Consider the following 23288-nt stretch of genomic DNA (forward strand, 5'->3'; position numbering starts at 1 on the left):
ATTCCGGGGCGCCAAAAATGAGGCACGCCTGACTAATCCGACGAGGGTCACGCGCAGTTCAGCTCTATTGGTAAAATTTGCAAACGTCTCAGACAGTCTTTACCTCCGCTTGGGGAAGATTATAAGCGGTTTCTTTTGCAGTTTTTTTCTGAGAGTAATACCTTATTTTAATAAGGACACCTTGTTCAGGTAACCGGAAAAACATTTAAGTGTATTTTATTTGATAGCACCTGACACAAGTAGAATGAATTTATTCTCGATAGCGCCTATCCAGTTCAGGGTCACAAGAGAAGCGAGGGACTATCCGTGCTGGATTTGGTTGAGAGGTGGGCTAACGTTCACGGTGCACAAAGCAAGGTCATCAAGGGAATGCTTGGGTGCGTTTGATGTGGAACAACCTCAACCCCATCAAACACCCGTGGGATTAACTAGATTGGAGAATGTGACAATTCCCACAATCCAAAATCTTCTAACGCCTTCATACAGGGTGGCCCAAAAGTCACTTTTCTTCGAAGATTAGGCCTCAATGATTAGATGGGTTGACTTGAGCCGGGCAGTTGTAGTCGCTGTGACCTGTCCCGGCTTGGCGCTTTTCCTATCTATCCGCAATCTGGCATACTTTTCTACTTGAAACCAGTTAAGACCATCAGGTAACACATTGTCACACGAGCTTGGGTGAAACAGTGTAAGAGTAGAAACTAGGGCTGGGCGATATAAACGGTATATTCAATATAAAGTATATATTTCGCCGAAGGTAGAGATTCTGACTCCACCGTTTTACAGCGGTACCGCATGACAGTTGATGACGTCATCGTCCGCCACGGCGCACGGCTCGCAGGCGGCCAGCTTGACACGTCCTCACGCGACTGTCCAACATCAACACGACACCACCTCGAATATTATATTTAATTGCCCATTAAGGACGCTAAGAAAGTTAATCAGTCTGCCGACGTTAGCAACTATAGCCACTAACGGGCGCGTAAACAAATGACGGCGTTTGGCGAGCCAAACTGCAGCTGCATTCAAATACTGTTGGACATTTCAAACTCAGACAGAAACAAGTCCATCAAGTCAAGTCATCTTTATTTATATAGCGCTTTCAAACAGAATGATGGGTGTTAATATCACTGTTTATTATTATTTATTTATTTTTGTTTACTTAATTACTATCAATGGTCCAACTAGTCACTTATGTTTACAATACAGAATCATCTACAGGGCTTCCATCCTCTATTCAGGTTGTTGGTATGTCAATGAATTAAAAATAAAGAATAAACCTTATGTTTTATATAATTCCTATAACATTTACCGTAAAAAAAAATAGGAGCACCTTTACTACAGTCCCTTTTAAACAGGCATTAACACTTAATTCTATACTGTGATATATACCGTTACTGTGAAGGGATGCAGTTTATATCGTGATATGAATTTTGGGCCATATCGCCTAGCCCTAGTAGAAACAATTTTGGACAGATTAGACCTTCTTCCGCTCCACAGCTGTGTACTCAATTCTTTCTGGAATCCAGAAAATAGTTCAACTGAGAAAATGCTGTCTCCTGGTTGTTATTATTATTAGTGTATAGTGAGCATTAAAGACAAAAAAACGGTTAAAGTGCCCATCAGAACTTTACAATGTAAAGAAACACGATTTGGTCTTGACGAAGGATACAGCGGAAGGCGTGTTACTATCAACGCTAAAAATACCAAATGAAAAGAAAACACCAAATCGACTTCAGGTCGTTCAGTGGCTTCGAGCTGAAGATGATCCTCAACAACGCTAAGTTGATCTGGGTAAACCTTTTTTGACTCCAAACCACAAAGTCCGGTCTTCGAGGGCCGGAGTCCTGCAGGTTTTTAAGGTTTCCCTCAACCAACACACCCGAATTAAACGATTACCTCCACGAACGCCTGCTCTAGGAGTTTGGTTTTCATCAATGGTGGTCAAAGCAGACCTTCCGCTGCCTAGTTAGTCAAAAACAGATCCGGTTTTGAGAAACTTCCCGCGTCCTACCCGCTTGTAGCAGTGTGACAGCCATAAAGCTTCTCAAACTGGCACTGAACTGCATTTGGGGACAGAAAACCTCTTGACAGGCGGCAATTTTGCAGCGTGCTGTCAATTAGCGAGTCTTGCGAAGGGGTATGATATCTTTGCAAAGATAGCAAAAGACTAAGCTGTCTAATGCCGAGGGCCTCCTTTCTTAAACGTCACTTTGTGTCACACTCTTGTAAAAAAAAAAAAAAAAAAAAATCAATCCCTATCGACATGCGGCTACGGGAAATATTGAATACGCTGTGATGAGAATTTAGTTAATAAAGTTAGAGGAGTTACTTTGCTCAGCTGGTCACAGTAAATGTGCTTAGCCGGAGAAGCTTTATCAAGCTCATTATCTTGAGCGACACTCGGGTTCTTCCAATTCAATTTGAGTTTGAAAACGTTCCAGTGTAAACGACCCCGAGGTCTTATTTAAGTGTTTGTTTTTCCCGTGGCTTGCGTGCGTGAAAAAAGTGGAACAAAATTCGTTCTGACATATATAAGCTGTTTAATGTTGCACACTGACAAGAAGAATCAAACAAAGTGGGCTCGCGATGAAAGTGGGTCAAATTGAGTGGAAATAAAACGTCATTAATGTGCAAAGTAACTGCTCCAAACGATTAATTTGCAGATTTGGAGACTCGCATTAGGGAAGCTCCTACAATCAAACACCTAATGGACAAAATCACGGCGAAGCAAATTGGCGAGGGCGAACTGCGCAGGGGTCACTTCCTTGGACCGGAGTCTCTGCCCTCATCTCGTGCCCTCGTAGTTTATCTGATTGCGGACGGGACGGAGTTCAGAGACGAGGCTAATATCACAGAAGGCCGGCAGACGCGGAGCTGAGCTGATGTTTTCCAATCACTGGGTCAGTGGGTCACAGACATCACCGGCCGTCCGCCGAGCCAAACCAGTCCCACTCGCGCTCCAGAGGAATAAGCTCATCATTGCCAAACGCTGCGGTGACTACACCGTCGCCTCCGCAGCACACACGCTGCGCTGACACAGGAGCGCACCCCTCCGAGAGTTGCACGCGCACAGTTTGATACAGAGAGCAGCCACCTAGAGACTGTCGCTGTGTTTAAACCCAATTACCAGTACACTCTATCGAATTAAAGCAATGTTTTAATTAGGATTTGAGGAGTCGGCAAAGCAAGGGGTGGGGTGATAATAACATTCATTTGTCCAACCGAAAGGGTCTAGTAAATGAGTTATTGTTGATCTAACATGCTTTTCATTGACCATTAATTGGACACTTCTAATGGACTGGCGTTGGTAGCTAAAGGGCGGAGCCGGACGCGTTGCAGTCTGGGGTCTGCTTGGTCGCCAGAGGATTTTTTTGGGGATGTCTGGAATTTCCTGCGTGTGATGATACTGGTAATGGATGTATGGACTGTAACAGTTTGACAGACTTGCCTTGACTTTACAAGTTTAAATTATGCTCTGAACTCAAAACACTTGCACCGTACATCAAATAATCGTTCGCCATTGAAATGAATTGAAATGCTCTTAATCCGATTCAGCGCTCCAAAAAACACCAACAGAAAATGTTGACTGTAAGGAATTAAACAGGCTGTGAATTATGATAATTCAATGCTGATCATTCAGGTGTGTGCAACTTAGCCACCGGGGGCAGTAGAACATCAAACGTACAAGCTACATGTAGATTTCAAGATAAAACAACTACTGGTATGCTAAATCTAACTTTTAAATAAATATATGCCCACTTTGTCAACCACTTGTGTTTCAATATGAGTTGGTTAAAGATTCATCAATACAGCGACATTGATGCTAGATTTGTTTTGCCTCTCTACAGTATTTTGCTTTGTGTGTTAGCATTAAGCTAGCCGACTTTCGTAAGTTCATGTACTGTGGTTAAATACACAACGTTCAATTTGTTTTATGTTTTTGTCTGAGAATTGTTCACTAGCTGCTAAATATGGGATGATAGCCATGACACCTATGTTAGCTTGACATTATAGCTACGTGACACCTCTTAGCACGCCAGTGAGTACAGGCTAAATGCAACACATGCACTTAGGTACAAAAATAAAACTGGATTGTTTACTGTTATATAAACTACCCGTTTTGATAACGGGCCAAACAACAACAACAACCTTATGTACACAAAATGGTTTTCCTCTTAATAACAAGGACAAAACGTTAGCTAGCGTTAGCTCAGGTTTTTATGCTACATGTTCCCATAGCTTTGTAACATTCTGAGCTGATTTAAAAAAAAAAAAAAAAAGCTAAATTAGCTAATAAACGAGAAATAAAATACCCTTGTCTTTTCAGATTAGATTTTTGAACACCACAATCTTGCGTTTTTTTAGCCATTTAATTGGCTACAAATCATCCTTTGAGGCGTCAACATCAAACAATGCTAAAAGGTTCCTCCATGTGGCTTCTGTCCACTTTTGTCGTCCTCATAAATCCACAAACTCTCGTACAAATACCAAAAAAAACTATTTAAACTCAGTAACAAAGTATTTTTGACTTCCCACCACTGCGTTTGACCTTGGCAAAAATCTGCTCATGTTTCACTTGTGGCTTCTGTTTACTCTCCAAGCTGGCTTCAATCAAAAGAATGTTAATAAACCTTCTCTCTCTCTCTCTTTCCTGCTCTCAGCAGCAGATGGCGTGCCAGTCCAGAAGGATGGGGAGCAGGTAAGACCTTATTCTTATTCTTCACCTTCCGCCACAACTTTTCCCACAGGCGGACAAGCTGGGCGAGCGACACGGCCGACTCGATGTAGTCGGTTTCACAGCACCGCAGCTCGCCGAGAGGCAGCTCGGCCCTCGACTGGAGCTCTCCGTCAAGTGCCGCCGCTCGTGCCTAGTAGACGAGGAACGTTAACGCGCTCCGCGTCAGTGTTAGGCGCTTCAATTTCCACCGTTGCAGTTGCAGGATGTCTGATAAGTCAGTCACCATTCCCATTACACCCCCCCCCCCCCCCTCCCTCCCTCCTCATCCGGGACGGGGCATTGGAGAGGAAGCCATTTTCCACTAAAACGCAGCTTCACTTTTCAAACCAAATGTACTGCAGAGCGATTCCATGATTTATTTATGCGCCATGCCCTTGCAGAGAGAAAAACACCCACACCCATGATCATTTTTGGGAGACTTTTTTTTTTTTTTGGAGATGGTTCTTCAGTGGGTGCACTCTACCACTCGAGTGTTAAATCTCTTCATCAGTGTGATGCGAGTACGAACTAACGAATGAGAGAGGACGCAACGACAAAGATTACGCCAAAAAAAAAAAAAAACGAGGCGTAAGAAAAAGAACAGGAACTTGCTAGCTGCATTGATTAACACAAGCGATGCAAAATATGCAAGTAATAATTTTCAGGCCCTGTCTAACTATGCGCAAGGTTTTCTTTCAAGGATGGAATGCAGCTGACTCTTGGCCAATCAAAGCGGCTCCCCTTATAATCTTTAAGATCCCGGCGGTCAAGGTGGAGACATTGTAGAAGCAGAAATGAACGCTGATGTAATCGAGATGTTGGAGAGCGACCTCGCACCACCAATCATGCGTCCGTTTGTGACAATCAGACCACGCCTACTTGTGGTTTAGCGAGTCACATTAAAAAAAAAAAAAAATCCATAATATTTTTCATTTTTACCCCCATTTTGGTCCTTTTTGTGGAAAATGTATATTACATTTTTATCAGCATTTTTTAAGGGGGTTAAAAATAGCTTTGTTTTTTGCCCCCAACGAATTTCAATGTCATCAATTATATGAATATGTTTGCTACCGTTTTAACCCCTCCCGTCTACTTTAAACACAAACACATTAAAAAACACATTTCAAAGTATTCCTTACTTACTGTTCTCACTCTCTCACTGTCAAAAAAATGGGAGAATATTGCACATCACTCAGAAAAAAAAGGAAGACTCACTTGCTTGCGCAGTTCTCCAAATAAGAAGCCAAGTTTGCTGTTGTTTTGTCACTTCCAGTTGAAGTTGACTGTAAAAACGACACCAAAGTAAATTAAACGTATATTTACTGAAATGCTCAACCACACCTTATAAAGTGGACTAACAAAAGTCTGCTCACTGAGTGCTAACATTAGTATATAATATCAAATAGTTTGACATGATAAAAATGTTATTTGTATGTTGAGATGATTTGGCGAGAGCCATTTTGCACCAGTTCATGACTTCCTTTCATTCTCGTGGACATTAATATAAAAAAAAACTACAAAGATAGCCAAATTGGCTCTTGTGAAGTATTCTGAGAGTGACCTTGCCCTTGTTCGCACCAAATTCTAATGAGTTCACCTTTGAATCCGGATGGGCAAAATTATTTCCACTTTGGCTCGAATGGTGCCGGACTTGAAAGTTGAGTGCGACGATCGACTTTTCGGCAGCCACCCGGTGTTCCTGTGGTCCAGTTAGTGTCCAGCTGACAAAAGAGAAATCCCGCCTTATCTTCTTTGCGCTCAACGGCAGCATACGCACACATGAACGCGCACGCAAACACACACACTCGTCTTGCCGCCAGCTTCAGTCTTTTGTCTGACAGCTGCATCAGATACCGCTGACATCTTTTTCTGTCTTTCGATTACACACAGACACTTCCACTGGCTCTTAGCTATACACACTCGGAAGTCACAACATTAGGTCCGACCACACAGCAACAAATATTATTCAGTACAAAAAAAATCATCAAAAATAATGCTAATTTTTGACTATATTTTGATAATTTTGGTGAAGAACTTCACCGAATCACACTGAGAGATGTTTGTCAGGGAATTTGGAAACTCAAGCAATTTTTTTTTCTATATTTAGTGTGCTTAAATATAGTCGGAGCAAGTTTTGTAGAATTTATTAAACACATGGAACAAAAAAAACAATTGACTGCTAAACTACGCACACCGCTCGTCCCAACAATAATCTTCCATTTATGATCGTTAAGTCGTGTTTTTAGGACAAGTGTCAGCGTTTGAAACATTGCGGCGACTTTGGCTTGTATGAGCAAATTGGTGGATTTTTTTAAATCTTAAACTTGCCAGCCAAATCAATCTGAGTAGAAGACGGGCTTAAAGGGATGAGGAGAATGCGGTGGAATAATGACGTTACACAGCTTTATTGTAAAATTGTCTATAAATTGTTATATATTTTTTTATATCTGCAAAACATTGTATCCTCATTAATAGTAAAAAAAGAAAAAAAAACTTTTTTAGTCTCTAACAAAATATTTGAAGTGCATCAATTTGGGTAAAAAAAAAAAAAAAAAAGAAAGAAAAAAAAAAAAACTTTTTTAGTCTGTAACAAAATATTTGAAGTGCATCAATTTGGCTAAAAAAAAAAAAGAAAAAAGAAAAAAGTGAGTGCCACTTACTGTAGTGGATGTACAATTGCACTTTATTTTATTATAGCAAAAAAATAATAATAATAAATAAAAAATGGTCTAATGTCTGGTCTTATTCAAAAGATGTTTTGTTTTTTTTAAACAAATTTTCTATAGCCAGTAGCTATCAAATAAATAAATAAACAAACAAACAAACAAACAAATAAATAAAAGTCTGTTGTATCGACACAAAAAAACGTCAATTTCTCCCGAACTCTCCTGAAGTATCCGTTTTAACCAGACTCCACATTATGACAGACTAATTGCTAATTTAACTCAACTCAATGCAACTTTATTTATAAAGCACTTTAAAACAAGCCTTGCTGTATACAAAGTGCTGTACATGAAACAGAAATCGGTCGCGCAGTAAAGAATAAGATAAGAAAAACATTTTTTTTCTACAAGTAAATAAAGTTTGCATCAATAAATTAATAAAAAATAGGTGAGTGAATAAACAAATACATAGATAAATAAATAGAGTAAACATTTTAATCATAAGTATGAATAAAACAAGATTTATTTTTTTTTTTTAAATTTGCATGTTGAGCGGCAAGGTCTCTTTTCAACTGAAAATACAAATAAGACTATTTTGGATTGCTTGGTGCATTTTTCTTAATGGGTCGTGTTGCAGGACGATTAATATTTAACTCAACATTCATGTTTTTGTTCTTGAATAAAATAATTGACTGCTCAAAAACACACTTAAAACTTGTTAAAATTCTACTTAAAAATATTCTTTTCGCATGACAAAACGAAATCTTTGCATTTATGTTTAATTTCCATTCATCCTTCCCAGTGTGTAATATTTGTAAAAGCCCCCAAATGTTCGATTCCCCTTTCCTTTTAAAACTTAGCGGAAATGCTCCACCTCTTTTACATCCCCGCTCAAAACGAAGCATCACGATTCTCTTTGAATACATCTGGCATTGGATGGCGCAGGTGCTCATTCATGCCCCCCCGCGTATTCAGCCTGCTCCTCATAAAAAAGTGAACAAATCCCAACTGATGGCTGTTCAATTCCCCCTTCTTCTCCCTGTCATCCTGGTCCTCGTCTCTTGGAAAAACCCGTCCGTGTCTTGTATCTCGCCTCGTCTCCTCCCTCCGCATGTGCAATCTGTTGCAATCCGCCTTTAACTGGCTTTGCCTGCGCTCCACCTTCCGCCACGCATGTCAATTGTGTCCTCTCTCCCTTCCTTCAGCATGGACGATCAGAATTTTCATGGGAGGGGATCAATGTAAGTGTTGTGACGTCATCACCTTGCACCCGCTATGATCGGGAAAGGTCGATCCCTCACAAATCACCCCCCCGCCCACCTTGGCTTCCAAGTCTTGTCGGTTGTTTTCTGTATAATAAGGAATTAATAAGCACACGGTAACTTGCAACAACGGGTCTGGGCGATGTCGATTTGTATTAATCCAACATCTCCATCACCTTTCCCCTCCACTCACCTCTCTCTAACACTGTCTCGGTGTCTTTTGTGTGCCCCGTCACACCGCCCATACAATTCTTTTCTACCCCCCCCACCCCCACCCCGCCTTCCTCTCCCTCCGCCATCCCTCTCTCTCTCTCTCCTCCTCTCTGCAGCTGTCTATGGAGGACACCACGTCCATCCTGCCGCGCCTCAAGAGGAACTCAAACGCTTACGGCATCGGCGCTCTGGCTAAGTCTTCTCTGTCAGGTGTGTCAGGTGTGTGTCTGTGCTGTGACCGGGTAAACAACACCCCATGTTGGCTCCGTCCCGCCGCGGACGCTTGGAGTCAGCATGGTACCCAAAATGGGTTCCCCTGTTTTTTTTTTTTGTTTGTTTGTTTTTCTTCACAAACCCCCCTCCTGCTCCCTCCCTCCCCCCGCATTTTCCTGTTCTCCCCCTCCTCCCCGCCCACACTGTGATAGCCAATGACTCAGCGTGAGTCATTGGGGGAATGAAATCAGCCTCGCAAAAGACAATACAAACATCACTGTGCTGCGTGTTGCTCTGAGAACAGGTGAGTGGCGAAGTGAATTATAGTGTCATTTGGTGTCTGTGTCTTGTGCTGAATTCTAATCCGTTTGGATGTTTTTGACTTGTGCAAACGTGTCGTTGTTCAGTGGAGTTGAATCAAGTGCAGTCAAGTGTGTTCTTTCAGTGCAGTGCTTTTTTTTGGGTTGTTTGTTTGTTTTGGTTTCATCCAGTGGCGTTTTGGAGAATGACCAAAACTGGTGGGGCACCAACAACTTGGCTAGATTACATACTGTATGACGAAAAGTGAGTGATGCCGGTAACTCGGTAATTTTGCACAAGTGGCAGAATGCAGGATGGGTGGTTTACAAGACATGTTTACAATAGCTGCCAACTACTTAAAAGCACAAACTATAAATGTTAAGTTTATATTTAAACCTGATTTTCTTTTTTCTTTCATTTACAACTAGACTAAGTGCAATTTCTGGTGAAATTGCGTGGGAATGCTGAAAGCAAATTGAGGGATAAATTATGAAATTAATTAAACAACGCGCTTAACTGACTGTGCCACTGAGCAGTATCAGACACCTGGTAATGATGTTAAATTATATGTATGGAAGTGGGCGTGGAAAGTGATACTTAGAAAAAGTTCAATGTCCGTCCCATTGAAAATGAATGGGGAAAAGTTGATGTTACAAGTTAAATTGTGTAAATACTGTAAGTAATGTGGACTCAGACGATCAATACCCCAGGATGCGTCAATTTTTTAAGCTAGTTGGAATTAGAAAAATGGAAATTGGAAGTATTATGTGGAAGTTGTTAGGCAGCAAATAAAAGTGTGGAGAATAAAAATTATAATAACATAGGTGGGAATGTTTCAGCATTCCCACAATTAATATCTTTAAGAAAAAAACATTTGCCACAAATTCAGCCTCAAACTAGCATAAATCAATACAAAAACATGAAATTAGCAAGCCAGTAGCCGCCATAATCCCTGATCCGTTTTCTCGGTTACGTCACGTTTGCGTGACACTTTATTGCTCGGCAGAATTGGTCAAGTGTGACAAAATTGACATATGCCCACAAGGGTGTTTGAATGTCAAATGAGGGGCTGACAGAAACATGACTCAAAAAACAGCCCTAAAAGGAGGCTTTTTTTTTTTTTTTTTTTTTTTTTTAATATGGCGGAACCTCAAAAGTCAAATACAAACAATTCAGGGATCCAATTTGTTAAATCCCATACAAATTAATTGAAATTGAATCAATTTACGTTCTTAGCTATCATGCAAGGGGAAAATAAGCTAATTACTTATTAATTATTTTAAAACTATTTTAATTTGAAAGACGAATGTGATAATGTAAGTTGGCATCAGTGTTAATTTTGAAAATAAATTTTAATTTGGTTTTAGTTATAGTCTTTTGACTAAAAATAATTAAAGTTTTAGTCACAATTTCGTCATCTGATTTTATTTTAGTTTTAATCCAATGTTAGTCGACGCAAATAAAGAGCCATTTTTGTCGACTAAACTGACAGTCAATATTTTCCTTCAGCATACATTTCAACTTTTATACACAAAATTAGTTATTTGATTGGATTGTGTGAATTTTCATCACTGTTATATTTACGAAATTGTTAGTCAATTTTCGTTTTCAATATAGTTTCAATGAATGACTTCTATTTTAGTTTGCGTCTGAAAGAAAACTTTTGTGACATTAAATTAAAAAAAATTAAATAAAAAATTATGACAAAAATTTTGTCGATGAAATTATCACTGGTTGGCAAAAATATATAAGTCTAACATCATAATAATATTATTAAAGTAACATTTGTTTGAAAACACCTCTAGGCCATTAAAAAAAAAAAAAAAAAAAAAAAAAAAAAAAAAAAAAAAAAAAAAAAAGTATGAAAAGCAGTAAGTACGTACGGCGGTGCCTTCCTGTTGTGCGCCTCGAAACTTCGTTCAGTATGTCGACCCTTGGTGGCATTCAACTAGCAACACTATTCCACTGAACGCTTCCCGTATGCCCCTCCCACCTCCCAGTTGTCCGCGGTGCACCCACCTGCTCCTAATGCCACGAGTCGCCACTGGCTTGATCTAGTTGTGTTCTGCAGTGCAGTTGATGTTGATTTGAGTGCAGTGCAGCTGTTCTACTGTGTGGACATCCACATCATTTATTCATCTCATCCACTCGCCTCCATCGCAGAGCATCACAACAGCCCGGGGGGTGCGGGTGGGGGTGGGGGGGGGTGTACAGTAAATTATCAAGCGCGCCGGTCGCGTGCAAGTCAGCAGGCTCGGACGCAACGCGCCCGGTCAGCTCGGGTGCGGGTGAAATGAATTTCTCCCGCCGAGCGCTTGGGTGGAAGGCTGATTGACAGTGAGGAGACGTAGCACGTTCCGACTTAGCGGGCCCGCCTCTCGTTACTCATGCCGAAGCTGTCACGACACCCCAATTAACCCCTTCCAGCTCGTCATGCACATCTGACAGACAGCGCTCATGCATCACATCGCATCCCATCCCTGCCTGCCTGCCTTCCTTCCTTCTTTCTTTCCCGCAGTCTGCTCAGGCCGCGTCTCATTTCAACACATGAATGTCATCTCCATAACCTTTTGTCATTCAGCTATTCTCATAATCCATGTTCATGAACACCCTCATTTAACCGCAGCCGGGCTTTGACTGAACATTATGCTCACACAACTCTATTAGAAGAGATAAGCAATATTTAATAGGGGCAAATTATTTACAAATTGCAGCATTCAAAATACTATACACGGACACAAGTGGATATGAAAAGTTTACACACCCCTGATCAACTGCCAGGTTTTTGTAATATTCAAATTAAGACCGTAACACATTTTTACACATGTATCAAGCTGATATTAGCTTTATTTTAAAGAGATACTTGACTCATCGAGCCATTTTCAGCAGTAAAAACTTCACATTTTGTCTATAATTAATGTGGTAATGTCATTATTTTTCATGTAGAATTAATACCTTTAAAAAGTAATTTTTCTACTTTCTGTCGACTGATGATGACGACATCACCTGTGCTGAGGAAGTAGGTAACGACCAATCATGGCTCAGTTTACTGACCAAACTCAGAAAACAGGTGAGCCACAATTCGCCGGTACCTACTGCCTCAGCACAGGTGATGTCATCATCGGTCGACATCAAGTAGAAAAATTACTTTTTAAAGGTATTGATTTTACATGAACAATAATGAAGTTACTAAATTCATTCTGGACAAAATGTGAATTTTTCACTGCTGAAAATTGTTCAATGAGTCAAGTATCCCTTTAAGGTATCGGGTACTCGTGGAGGCTGCAGATACCAGCCACCAATAATGAAGGCAAATGAATAAATCTGACATGACGTAAGTTCTCCTTGACGATAGAGATCAGGCTTCTGGTAAAAAGTAAAAAAAATAAATAAAATAAAAATAAATTCTCAGGAAAAGCCGACTAAAACATCTGAAGTTTACTTGGAGTTAACCAGGCCCTTTTAATGGCGTGTGCTGACTCCCATTTAAACATAAGCATGAATGTGATTGGTTAAATGTGAACACAGGCACATTCCAGTCAAGGGTGTGCACACTTTTAGAATCACATTTTCTCTGTTTATTTTTACATGCCCTCTAAATAAGATTTAAAAACAATTTCAGTTGACTTGTACAGGTTGATGGTGGAAAAGATGTTTTTTTCCTATCACAAAAATCTGCCAGTTAAACAGGGGTGTGTAGACTTTTTATGGCCACTGTATCTACTGAAAAAATCTCAATAGAGAATCTGATGACGCTAAACTGGACACTTTATTAAGTACACCTGCACAATCCAATGGCGAGTATTGATTGTTATGTTGCGGTTGTCATGGAGATAAACAATATTACAAACAAAAGTCAACATATTGTTGAAAGGATGCCACTCTGGCATGTGTCAATCAAAACAAAAGCATGATGATGTCGTGTTGGATTTTCATTCCACGCCATTGTGGAGGTGTGCATAATGAAGTGTCTGGTGAGCGCGTGTAATAACATCATATCAATCATACTCAAAAGACGAAAACGTGCTGCTCAATAACATCAAATGGAAAAGCAATATGTCAGTCCAAGCCGAACATATTTTGACAGGCCATCAAAACATCCGCCGCCAAACCGTCACGCACCCTCGGAAATGACGCGCCTATCCTTATGTCTGCCCTTCCCCCCTCTCTTTTCTATTTTCCCCCACATGCCTCGTCTCCATTTTCTCTGGAAATGACGCCCCGTCTCGTCTCAACTCGCCGTCGGCCCTTCAGGTGTGACGCGCACCATGAAGGAACGAGTGACCAAGCCCACGGCCATGGCCCAGGGCCGCGTCGCCCACATGATTGAGTGGCAAAACTGGGGCATGACGTCGGTGGGCGTGGGCGGCCTCCCCCAGTCCCGCATCACCACGCAGGAGCGGGAAAAGGAGCGGCGGCTGGAGAACGACGCCTACAGCGACCTGAGCGACGGCGAGAAGGAGGCCCGATTCGCCGCAGGTTGGCAAAATGCAACCGCAACCCAATTTTTATTTATTTTTTTGACAATAATATGTTCTATGCAGCCTCACTAGTCTAAATATGGCACTCTGGTTAATATTACATTTGTGGAATTTGAGTTAAGCAGAAAAATCCAGCCAGCCAGCCAAAACATTTCTGTTGCTAGGGCGGTGTTAACTGACCAAATATTCCCGTTGCTAGGACGGCGTTAGCGGCGAGGAGCGTTAGCCAGTCAAATATTGCCTTAACTATTTCTGGATATCCGCTCGAATGAACCGCGTACGGATCGCATTCATGCATGTATAATTTGCATCTTTTGCAATTTGAACATTTCTTTTTTACTACAGTGTGATGTGGTGTTGAATTTCTTGGGATTCATGCCAGTTATTCAGCCCCTGCATGTGTTTTTTTTTTTTTTGCTGTCTCACCTCAGGCATCCTGCAGCAGTTTGCCATCTCCGAGGCGACGCTGCTGGCCTGGTCGTCGATGGATGGCGAGAGCCCTCGGTCGGGATCAAACCAGGGCAGCGTGGCGCATCTGAGCGAGGTCAACCAGGAGAGTATCACGAGTCGAGGTAAAAAGTTTGGCAAAGGCAAATATCCTAAAGCGTAAATATATTCCCCCCCCCCCAAATTGCAAGGCCCAAATCTGCATAAACAGCACATTTGGAGAGTTTAGCCCGCATGCAAGTCAGCCTTAATTAATGAGCGCCACATTATGCTTTGTTGTTGTCCTTACAACCCAGAGGTTTGTGATGCTTCATTTGCATGAAATTATCCCATGATTTTTAAATCAAATACACAAAAAAAATAACAAGCTTCGAGTTGAAAAATTGTGCTGTTTTTTTACTCTGGGGTCCAATTTATATCCGTCTCTTGAGGAAAAAAGAGAAAATGGTGTTTCTGTGTTGCCGTCATGTGATGTGACAATTCATGAATCAACATTATGGGGCTGCTATTAACTAAGGCCCAACAAAATGTGGCTATTGTGAGGCCAATGGAAATTCAGAATGAAATTACGATTACCGATGAATTGGCCGATTAATAAAAAAATAAATATATAATGAATAAAGTGACTTTTTTTTGGGTTCCTTAACACAATAAGTATTTAAATTATAGTCTGAAAATTTAATTGTTTTACAAAACTTTGTCCGTTAGTTTTTGTTTAACTTTGTAACAGTGAGAAAACAAAAAAAAACCTGCCAATTTTATGTCGATTTTTGATGATTTTATTTTTTAAAGAGCAGGCTCCACTAATAATTTTAACTTTTCTTTCTTTCTTTTTTTTGGGGTGTAGATTTGAAGACACTTAATTTCCTTGAGTCTTGTAGTTTAACTAATTTGGGCAAGTCAATCGTTCGGCTTCTGGAAGCATTGCAATTAAGTCACAAAGAAAATCAAATCAGACAAACGAAACCTTCAACACTCCCTTAACGAAGGTTTGTCAAGTATGATGTGGACTAGCATCATATCGCTTATTGTTTGTGTGATTTAATCTACGACACTGGTTAAAAATAAATAAAACTCGCTACAAGTGTCTTTCCCAACAATTTTGCTCCAATTTGAACTTGTGTGACTTCAGGTTCCATTCTCAAATTCTGGTTCTGGTGCCCACACCCATTTTTTTATTTTTTTAAATATATATTTTTCCTCTAGACCAGATCTTGCACCACTCCTCAGCCGAGGTGTGGCCTCACACTTACGTCTCCCAGGGACACTACTGCCTCTCCTCCTCGGACGCCTGGGAGCCCATCAACAGCGACCCGTCCGGCGTGGCGTCTCCCCCCGCCGGCTCCTACCTCGTGGGGACCGAGGGCTACGACGGGCAGGCGGCCGCTCACTTCCTGTCGCAGCAGCAGCAGCAGCAACAGCAGCAGCAGCAGCAGCAGCAGTTTAACCTCCAGCAGCAGAGCCAACTGCAGCAGCTGCAGCAGCTCCAGCAGATGCAGCACTACCAGCAGCAGCAGCAGCTCCTGCAGTATCAGCAGCATCAGGTGAGCATGCATGCATGACGGATATTATTTTCTGATGATTTTTTCCCCCCAATCTCCACGCTTTTTCTGGTTTCCAAGTCACTGGAACACCGGCTGCACAGCGCCAACCAATCTTTGCAAGCGACCCCCAACAGCACCATCCACAGCCTGGTCCACCAAGTGCACCCGCCCCTGGTGGATCTGTGGAACTCGGCGGGCCAGATGGAAGCCTACCAGGTGGAGGCCGGAGGCTACCTGGGCGCGGCGGCCGTGGTGGAGCCGGGCCTCTGCGTTCCCGCCGGTGAGGAGCTGGTGGGGAACGAGCACTCGCCGCTGCTGGAGCAGCAGGAGGAAGAGGAGGAGGTCAAGGTGAGCTCGCGTCATGTAGACAATGCGGGCTATAATGCATCTATTTAGTATTTATCTACAGTTGTGACTTTTAAGGCACCATTACATGTGTAATGTAGATATAATGATTTATGTGTGAACTAAATGATGATGTTTGTTTACCTTAAATGGTCATCGCTAACGTGCTAATGCTAATCGCGATTGCTAACCGTTTAGCATAGGCTAATGTTGTCGGTTTAATGATACTCATCCACAGAAGATAAAAAATTTTTTATATCCACTCAATTAAACGCATGTAGATATGATATATGTGTGAACTCAATGTTTAGTGTTTGTTTACCTTAACAGGTCATTGCTAGCGCGCTAATGCTAATCGCGATTGCTAACCGTCTAGCATAGGCTAATTTCGTTGCCGTTATAATGCTCAAGCACAGAAGATAAAAAAAATAATTATATCCACTCAATTCAACTCATGAAGATATAATGATGTATGTATGAACTATAACCCTAATAGTAATCACTAGCGCGCTAATGCTAATCGCTACTGCTAACCATTTAGCATCTGCTAGTTTTGTTGGTGTTTTTAATACATTATGTACAGAAGATTATATATATATATATATATATATATATATATATGAAATATAGGATAGTCGGTTTTTAAAAGATTTGATAGTGACAGCCCTATCTGTCTGTCTGTCTGTCTGTCTATCCATCTCTAAGGATGGAGAAATGACACTGTGTATGGAGCCAGAGTCGTCCACGTTGACTCCGCCCACGCATCCGGGGGACGCCTCGGGCGGCAGTAGTCCGGGGCAACCACCGGCCTCGCCGGTGGGCGAGCCGAGGGCCTCCGACGCCACGGCGGCCGGCCTCGCTCACACGCTACAGGAGGAGGAGGAAGAGGAGGAGGAGGAGGAGGCCGCCGGGCAGCAGGAAGACGGGCCGGCCGCTTCCATGGCAACCAACTGACTTCCTGGCTGCCACGTGACTCCTCCGTTACAAACTGACCGGGGGTCAGCCGTAGTAATACAATATCAATCTATTATCCTGTTGCTGTTCAGGTATCAAAAAATACAAACTTTTTTTTTTTTGTTCCTGGGCAAGATGGATTGTTTTGGAACTTGCGCTTGATGAGGAGACCTGATGCAACAAACTTTGTAAGCCTTACATCCCAAAGGTAAAACACAAGACGGGAGGATGAGGAGCTACACGGACATTACCATCAGGGATCGGGAGGGAGGGGGTGCTGTGCGGCGGGTACATGCATGCGACCCCATCACCCTATAACGAAGACCTAACATATTCAAACATTATAATAGGAATAATTTTATAACAACGGTGCAAGTGAAAAAAAACAAAAAAACATTTAAGTGTATAATATTAACAATTTCCTTCAGTGGAGGAGGTGAGAGGAGGAGGAGGAGGAGGGGGCGACTTTGTTTACACATTACGTGTTCCCCTTTCTTACGTCCTAATGAGTTACGCAACCCCCTCCCCCACCAAATGATGAACACAATGAAAACTTCCACAACGCCGCGCACACACAATAAACGCTGCACAGATAAGGATTGTACTGTAAAGGTAAGTGTGCTTCCTACTCTGTCTCACTGTATGCATGTTCCTATGGAGTACCTGTACTATACAGCACTGTATAGACTTTGCACTGAACCATAGTCGGGGGCGGGTGGCGGGACGGAGGATTCGCAGTAGGCTGGTAGCGGCGGGGAATGATAACTTGGGATAAAAGCTAGAGCTCTCTTTTTATTTTATTTTTTTTGTTGCACTGATGCAATCCAACCCATCAGAGGTTGCCTTCTGGACTGTTGATGTTGGCCGAGGCCCACTCTTGAAAGCTATCAGCAACCAAAACGCCGCCACTTGACAACGCCAACCCTCACATGATGATGATGATGATGCTGATGATGATGATTGTTTGAATGTACTGGCCCGGACCAGAACGTTTTTAAGGGATTCGTGTGTTGTGATGGATTTCACTGTTGGCTCATCTTGCAGCACCACTAAACGACTACATACGGTCAGGTCCAGAAGTTCTGTGGACAATTAATGTTTTTTGGGGGGGGGGGATTTTACACATTTTTACACCGCCGCAAAAATAAAAATTCAAGCGGAGACTTTCAGCTTTCACTTGAGCGGTTTCACAAAAGTTAAGGTAGGCATTTACCATTCAGGAATTAGAGCCATTTGACGCACGACATGGTACATCCGTTGTGATATTTTCACATCTTTTCTCATTGAAATGAATGAAAAGGCTATTACCCCGAAAAAAAAAAATGTTTCAACTCTTCTCTGAACTCATCAGTACGCCACTAATATTAGTCATTCTATGCAGAGGATCAAGAAGATGTGACTGTGAAAAAGGAACCACAACATAGATGCTAAATAGCGTTAGCATTATGCTAGCGGGGGCCTTTTTTCAGCCAGTTATTCCGCTTTGTTTTGCTGCTTATTGTGAAGTTCGTCGAGTTCATCGCCACCATAAACGACTCGTATCTCAAGTCTGCACTCGACTCATATCTCGAAAAACTTCTCAAGGAATCTCAGTACTACAATGCCAACGCGTGTGTGGGAAAGGAGAGGCACGGTTCAAATCAGTTCCGGAGACACAAAGGAGCACACATTGGACTTGCCGATATCACACGCCAGCCCACAAGGCCCCGCCTCTTAAAGGCACACGCATGTACGGTAAACACACGCACGATAATATTAGCATTATTTTCTATACGTTTGCTTGTAATTATATATTTTTTTGTATGTTTTAATAAGTTCAAATGTTTTCAAGTATGTGGAAGGTGTAAAAATGTATAAACATTTTTTTTTTTTTTTTTTTTTTAAACAACAAGGTTTCTCGTACAGGCTTTCACCATGAAATACTATTTTTGTTGGATGAAAGTCTGCCAAAGATCTTTCGGGAGACGCTTTGCCAGGTCTTCATGTGCTACATGCTCTATAGGGTTTAGATCAGGCCACTAATCTAACTAATTTGTTAGTATTATTTCATCAATAAACACTCCGATTTCTCTCGTTTATTTTTTTACATGTTGTGAAATGCTTTGGATCATCTCCATACTTTTCTCTTAACGTCTCTGTGATATAAGTTGCCATTGGTTTCATCTGTCCAAAGATGACAAAAAAAAAAAGACAAAAAAAACGAGAGATCGGGACTTTTAATTCCTCAGTGGTAAATGCCATCTGTCCTTTTGCATAAAAACTCAAAGTCTACAGTTGAATCCCATCTTGATTGTTTTATTACGGCGATGTAAAAAGCCAAACATCATAAAAACGCTTATGGACCTAAAAAAAAAAACATGAATATCCAAATTGTAACCAGCAATAGGCAGACACAAGTGTCAGCTCGTGTTATATAAGTGTAAATAATTTAGGAAAAACACCTTAGACTCACAAATTTCTCGTTAAATGTGATCAGGTTCGATTTTTGTTTTTTTTTCCCTTTCACCATTTGGTCTTAACTTTATGTTGTGATTTCTCCTTGACTGACAACTGAGGCCTGCGTTTGCTCATGTGTGCGTCGGTTCCATTTGGGCGGCGATGAAAACGTGCTTGTGTGGGTCTTGCCTTGCGCCTACCGCGGACGTGTGCTGCCCCATCAGCCAATCAGGGAATAGATGAGGCGGAGCTAAAAAAAAAAAAAAAAAAGGCGTCTTCCTTGCTCATGTGCGATTACTGTGAGGCAGTTGCTCGTGTGCTGACACTTTTTTTTGCATTTATTTTGTATTATTTGGAGTATTTTCCGGTGAGGAATACGGTGGGGGGGAGAGGGGGGGGCGAGGGGGCGTAGTTATAGAGACTTTCCGTGCATGGAAAACTTCCATGTCTTTTTCTCTGTCGGGGAGCATCTTCTCCTCATGTTGTTGATTGTGTGAGGAACTTTTAAGATACAGTACATATACTGTATATATATACATATATATATATATATATATATATATAAAAAAAAACAGCAATTTACTGACTTGAATGAATTGATGTATTGATGGCTTCTTTATGCAATGTCGGGACAATGTTTATTTTTCTACTTGAAATCCCTGAAGCTAGAATAGGTGTCATGGTTGTAAAAAGTTGTGCACGCTTAAAAACTGCTGGCTCAAAAGTAACCCAAATTGGGTGAAGTGGCTAACCCAGCGCTGGGGGCCCAAAAGGGGACAAAGCCAATGATGGGTTATTTGCACCCAGTTGGATTGGGGCCAAAATTGGACCCTAGCACGTTGGATCCAACAAGGGGTCAGATGAGTTAAAGTACTAAATACTTTCCGTGAACCCAAACTTGGGTAAAATGAACCCAATCTGCTCAAAATCCCCAGCGAGTTGGTTAGGAAATCAACCCAGTAATTTTTAGCGTGCACTTTGGACGCCGCGAAAACAACTCTGAGGGATTTAAAAAGTTGGATTTTGGCGTCGCTTTCAGCGCGTTCCGAACAGAATGTCTTTACACAATGGCACATATTCATTTATTTATTGAGCAATTAGGGAGGAGGAGCTTGTACAGAATCTACAGTTTTATGTGACCCTTCTATGTTTTCGTCAAGGGGTCTCGTTTAGATGCTGCTTTAATTCGACATTGGGCTCACCTCAAAGAGGCAACATGCATGGGGCGGGGGGGAAAGCGGGAACGGCACTGCGTATTCTTTTCCATGGGGAAGGAGGGGGGTGAATTCCTGCTTTTTGTTCTTTTGTTGATCCAAATCTCAATGAATGAATAAATACGAAGCCACATTGATTTCTGTGGATGTAAAGGCTTTAAGGACCACGTCTCTCTCTCATCACTCACTCGCTCGCCTTTTTTGTACGAGTCCACTGCCGCTTTGTGCGTGTTTTGTGTGCATTTCTACGTTTGTGTGTACGTGATGTCACGTCGGAAGATGGTTAAAACTTGGCTTGGAAACATTTTGAACCAAAGGATACTGGAGGCAATCAGCAACATCAAGACCCGCGGCTTCTGTGTGAAATTACAATACACTTGTGCAAAAGTGTGGATAAAAAAAAAAAAATTGGCACTCACGCATGCTTGATGGAGCTTTCTTCCTTCTGGTCTCCATTTTTTTCCCCCAGTTAATGTCTTCATCTGTTTTGTTTCTCCTCCTCCTCCTCCTCCTCCTCCTCGTCTCTCTTGCACGACCGAACCTCCTCCCACCGCTCCCAACTCCTTTTCTGGTCTCCACCTGTGGAGCAAATAAACAAGACAAAAGAAAACGGCTCCTGCATATTGTATGTGCGTTTGTCCTCTTTTAGACCTGCTCTGCTTTGCGCCCTTGCATAGTCTGAAAACAGGAGAAGCATTTCAAGCACGGATGTTTATGTTGATACACATAGGACAACGACACAATTTTAAATATGGGTAAAACACGTGCTCTTAATATATTTCGTTTTTGGTAAGGTCCATTATCAAAGGGGTTGAAGCAAACAATAAAATAAGCACATAATACTGTTATTTTTTTCACTAGTGCAAAGGGCTTTCGCATAAAAATTACTATTCAAGGATGGCATAAAACTGACTAAGAACTGCTTTCCTTCTTTAAAAATAAATAAATAAATCAACTCACTCAAAACCTTAATATTATTGAGGTTACGGAACTATATTTGTTTTACATATCATTGCAAATCCACCAGAAATTATGAGCCCAACTCATGTTGTAGTCTAAGGCAGACATGTCTGCCATCTAGTGGTGATTGGTAATATTACAACTTAAAACCACAGTAGGTCCTTCGCCTATTTTTAAAAATATATTATTTTTTTTTCATAATTTAGATTTTTGACATTTACCGCCGTTTTCTATGTAAGACATTTATCAACATTCTATTGAATAATTTTATTGGCTTGTTAAAAAAAAAAAAAAAACTATATCTTTTCTAGTGGATGATGTGCCTCAATATTGAGCAGAGTGGAAAAGTGTCAATGAATAATTAAAATAAATTGTTCATAATTTCCCCCCATTTATTTTTAAAAATTACAGACCATTATGGGTGATTTAAAATACTCATATAACAGTAAAATCATACATTTAAATTAACCTTAATCAGTAAACAGTCAATCCTCGTCGAGGTCATCGTCATTAAGTCTATAGTGTCATATTTCATTTTTAAACGTTGCCAGTCTTTCCATGAAGCTTCTTGGTGAAAAAAAAAGCAGACGCTGACGTAGATCTGCATCGTATAGAAGGACGGAGATGTCAAAAGACACAGGAAGGCACCTGAGATTTGAAGAGTGAAAAAAAAAAAAAGTAGAAAAAGTTGGCTCGCTGAAAGCGCAAAGTTTGTGACCTGACTCGTCCGTTCGTCCGTCCGTCCGTCCGTCCTAGACGGGCTCATCCGACTCATCACTCTCCCGCTCCTCGTGCAGGGAGGACAGCGCGAGGACGGGGCCGCTGGGCGAGCCCGGCGAGTCGCCGGGCGAGGGGGAGGAGGTGGACGGGGACCCCGGCTGGCGCGCGCCGCCGCCGGCCGAGTCGCCTCCGCCGCTGCCGGGCGAGGGCGGGGCCTCACGGGCGGGCATCTCTCGGGAATCGTCCTTCCTCGCCGCCGGGTCCCCGTCCCTCCTGCTCCCCTCGCCCCAAAGGTTGCAGTCCCACGTGGGGGAGGAAGAGGCGGACGAGGGCGGCTGGTGCTTCTTGGTTTTCCTGCTGGCGTCGCGGAAGCTTGCCAAAGGAGGGCGGAGCCTCACGCCGCTCCGAGTCGAGCCCTCGATGGCTTTTTGTAACTGGGACCACAAGAAGCAAACTCAAGTCAACTTTTTGAAATATTGGCGATTCATAGGCATGCGCAATTTTTTAGTGAGGTGGATTTAAACACCGAGTATGTCCAAACTGTCAAAAAAAAAAAAAAAAAAAAGATAGAGTCTTACCTCTTTGAGTGCAACCACACCCACCAGCTTGCCAATACTGGTGACGTAGGCGTGACTAAGACCCAGCAGAGAGAACAGAGTGTGGGTCTGAGGAACAACAAAGGAGGAGGAGGAAGGAAGGGAGGGAAAGGAGGAGGGAGGAGGGCGCCTTCCAGTCAGTGTTAAATGTATTGGAATGTGACAGCATTCTGCTGGCGTGGCTGCTCTTAAACACGTCCCCTGCATTTATTAACCATGTATA

The 23288-nt window shown here is 42.0% G+C and overlaps 2 protein-coding genes across 15 annotated transcripts in view; one reads left to right on the forward strand and one right to left on the reverse strand.

Moving 5' to 3' along the window:
• The window catches only part of fam131bb (family with sequence similarity 131 member Bb), a 34812-nt gene extending 13410 nt beyond the window's left edge, over positions 1–21402 (forward strand). The window contains exons 2-9 of one of the 11 annotated variants that reach the window (XM_077526840.1): positions 4662–4699; positions 8586–8621; positions 8972–9065; positions 13623–13847; positions 14281–14421; positions 15503–15840; positions 15919–16188; positions 16891–21402. In XM_077526840.1, coding sequence (XP_077382966.1) covers positions 4662–4699; positions 8586–8621; positions 8972–9065; positions 13623–13847; positions 14281–14421; positions 15503–15840; positions 15919–16188; positions 16891–17139 — 1391 coding nt within the window. In that variant the 3' untranslated portion in view covers positions 17140–21402. Of the gene's footprint in view, positions 1–4661; positions 4953–8585; positions 8622–8971; positions 9075–9274; positions 9373–13622; positions 13848–14280; positions 14422–15502; positions 15841–15918; positions 16189–16890 lie in introns of those variants that run through there. The other 10 variants (XM_077526838.1, XM_077526839.1, XM_077526848.1 and 7 more) reach the window with 10 other exon arrangements.
• Positions 21403–21785: 383 nt separating this feature from the next.
• Positions 21786–23288, reverse strand: part of clcn1b (chloride channel, voltage-sensitive 1b) — a 36770-nt gene continuing 35267 nt past the window's right edge. Inside the window, exons 25-26 of one of the 4 annotated variants that reach the window (XM_077526826.1) lie at positions 23048–23134; positions 21786–22903 (exon numbers count right to left, since the gene is read on the reverse strand). In XM_077526826.1, coding sequence (XP_077382952.1) covers positions 22502–22903; positions 23048–23134 — 489 coding nt within the window. In that variant the 3' untranslated portion in view covers positions 21786–22501. The remainder of the gene's footprint in view (positions 22904–23047; positions 23135–23288) is intronic. The other 3 variants (XM_077526825.1, XM_077526823.1, XM_077526824.1) reach the window with 3 other exon arrangements.

This window comes from Festucalex cinctus, chromosome 7 (genome assembly GCF_051991245.1).
Source record: "Festucalex cinctus isolate MCC-2025b chromosome 7, RoL_Fcin_1.0, whole genome shotgun sequence".
NCBI lineage: Eukaryota > Metazoa > Chordata > Actinopteri > Syngnathiformes > Syngnathidae > Festucalex > Festucalex cinctus.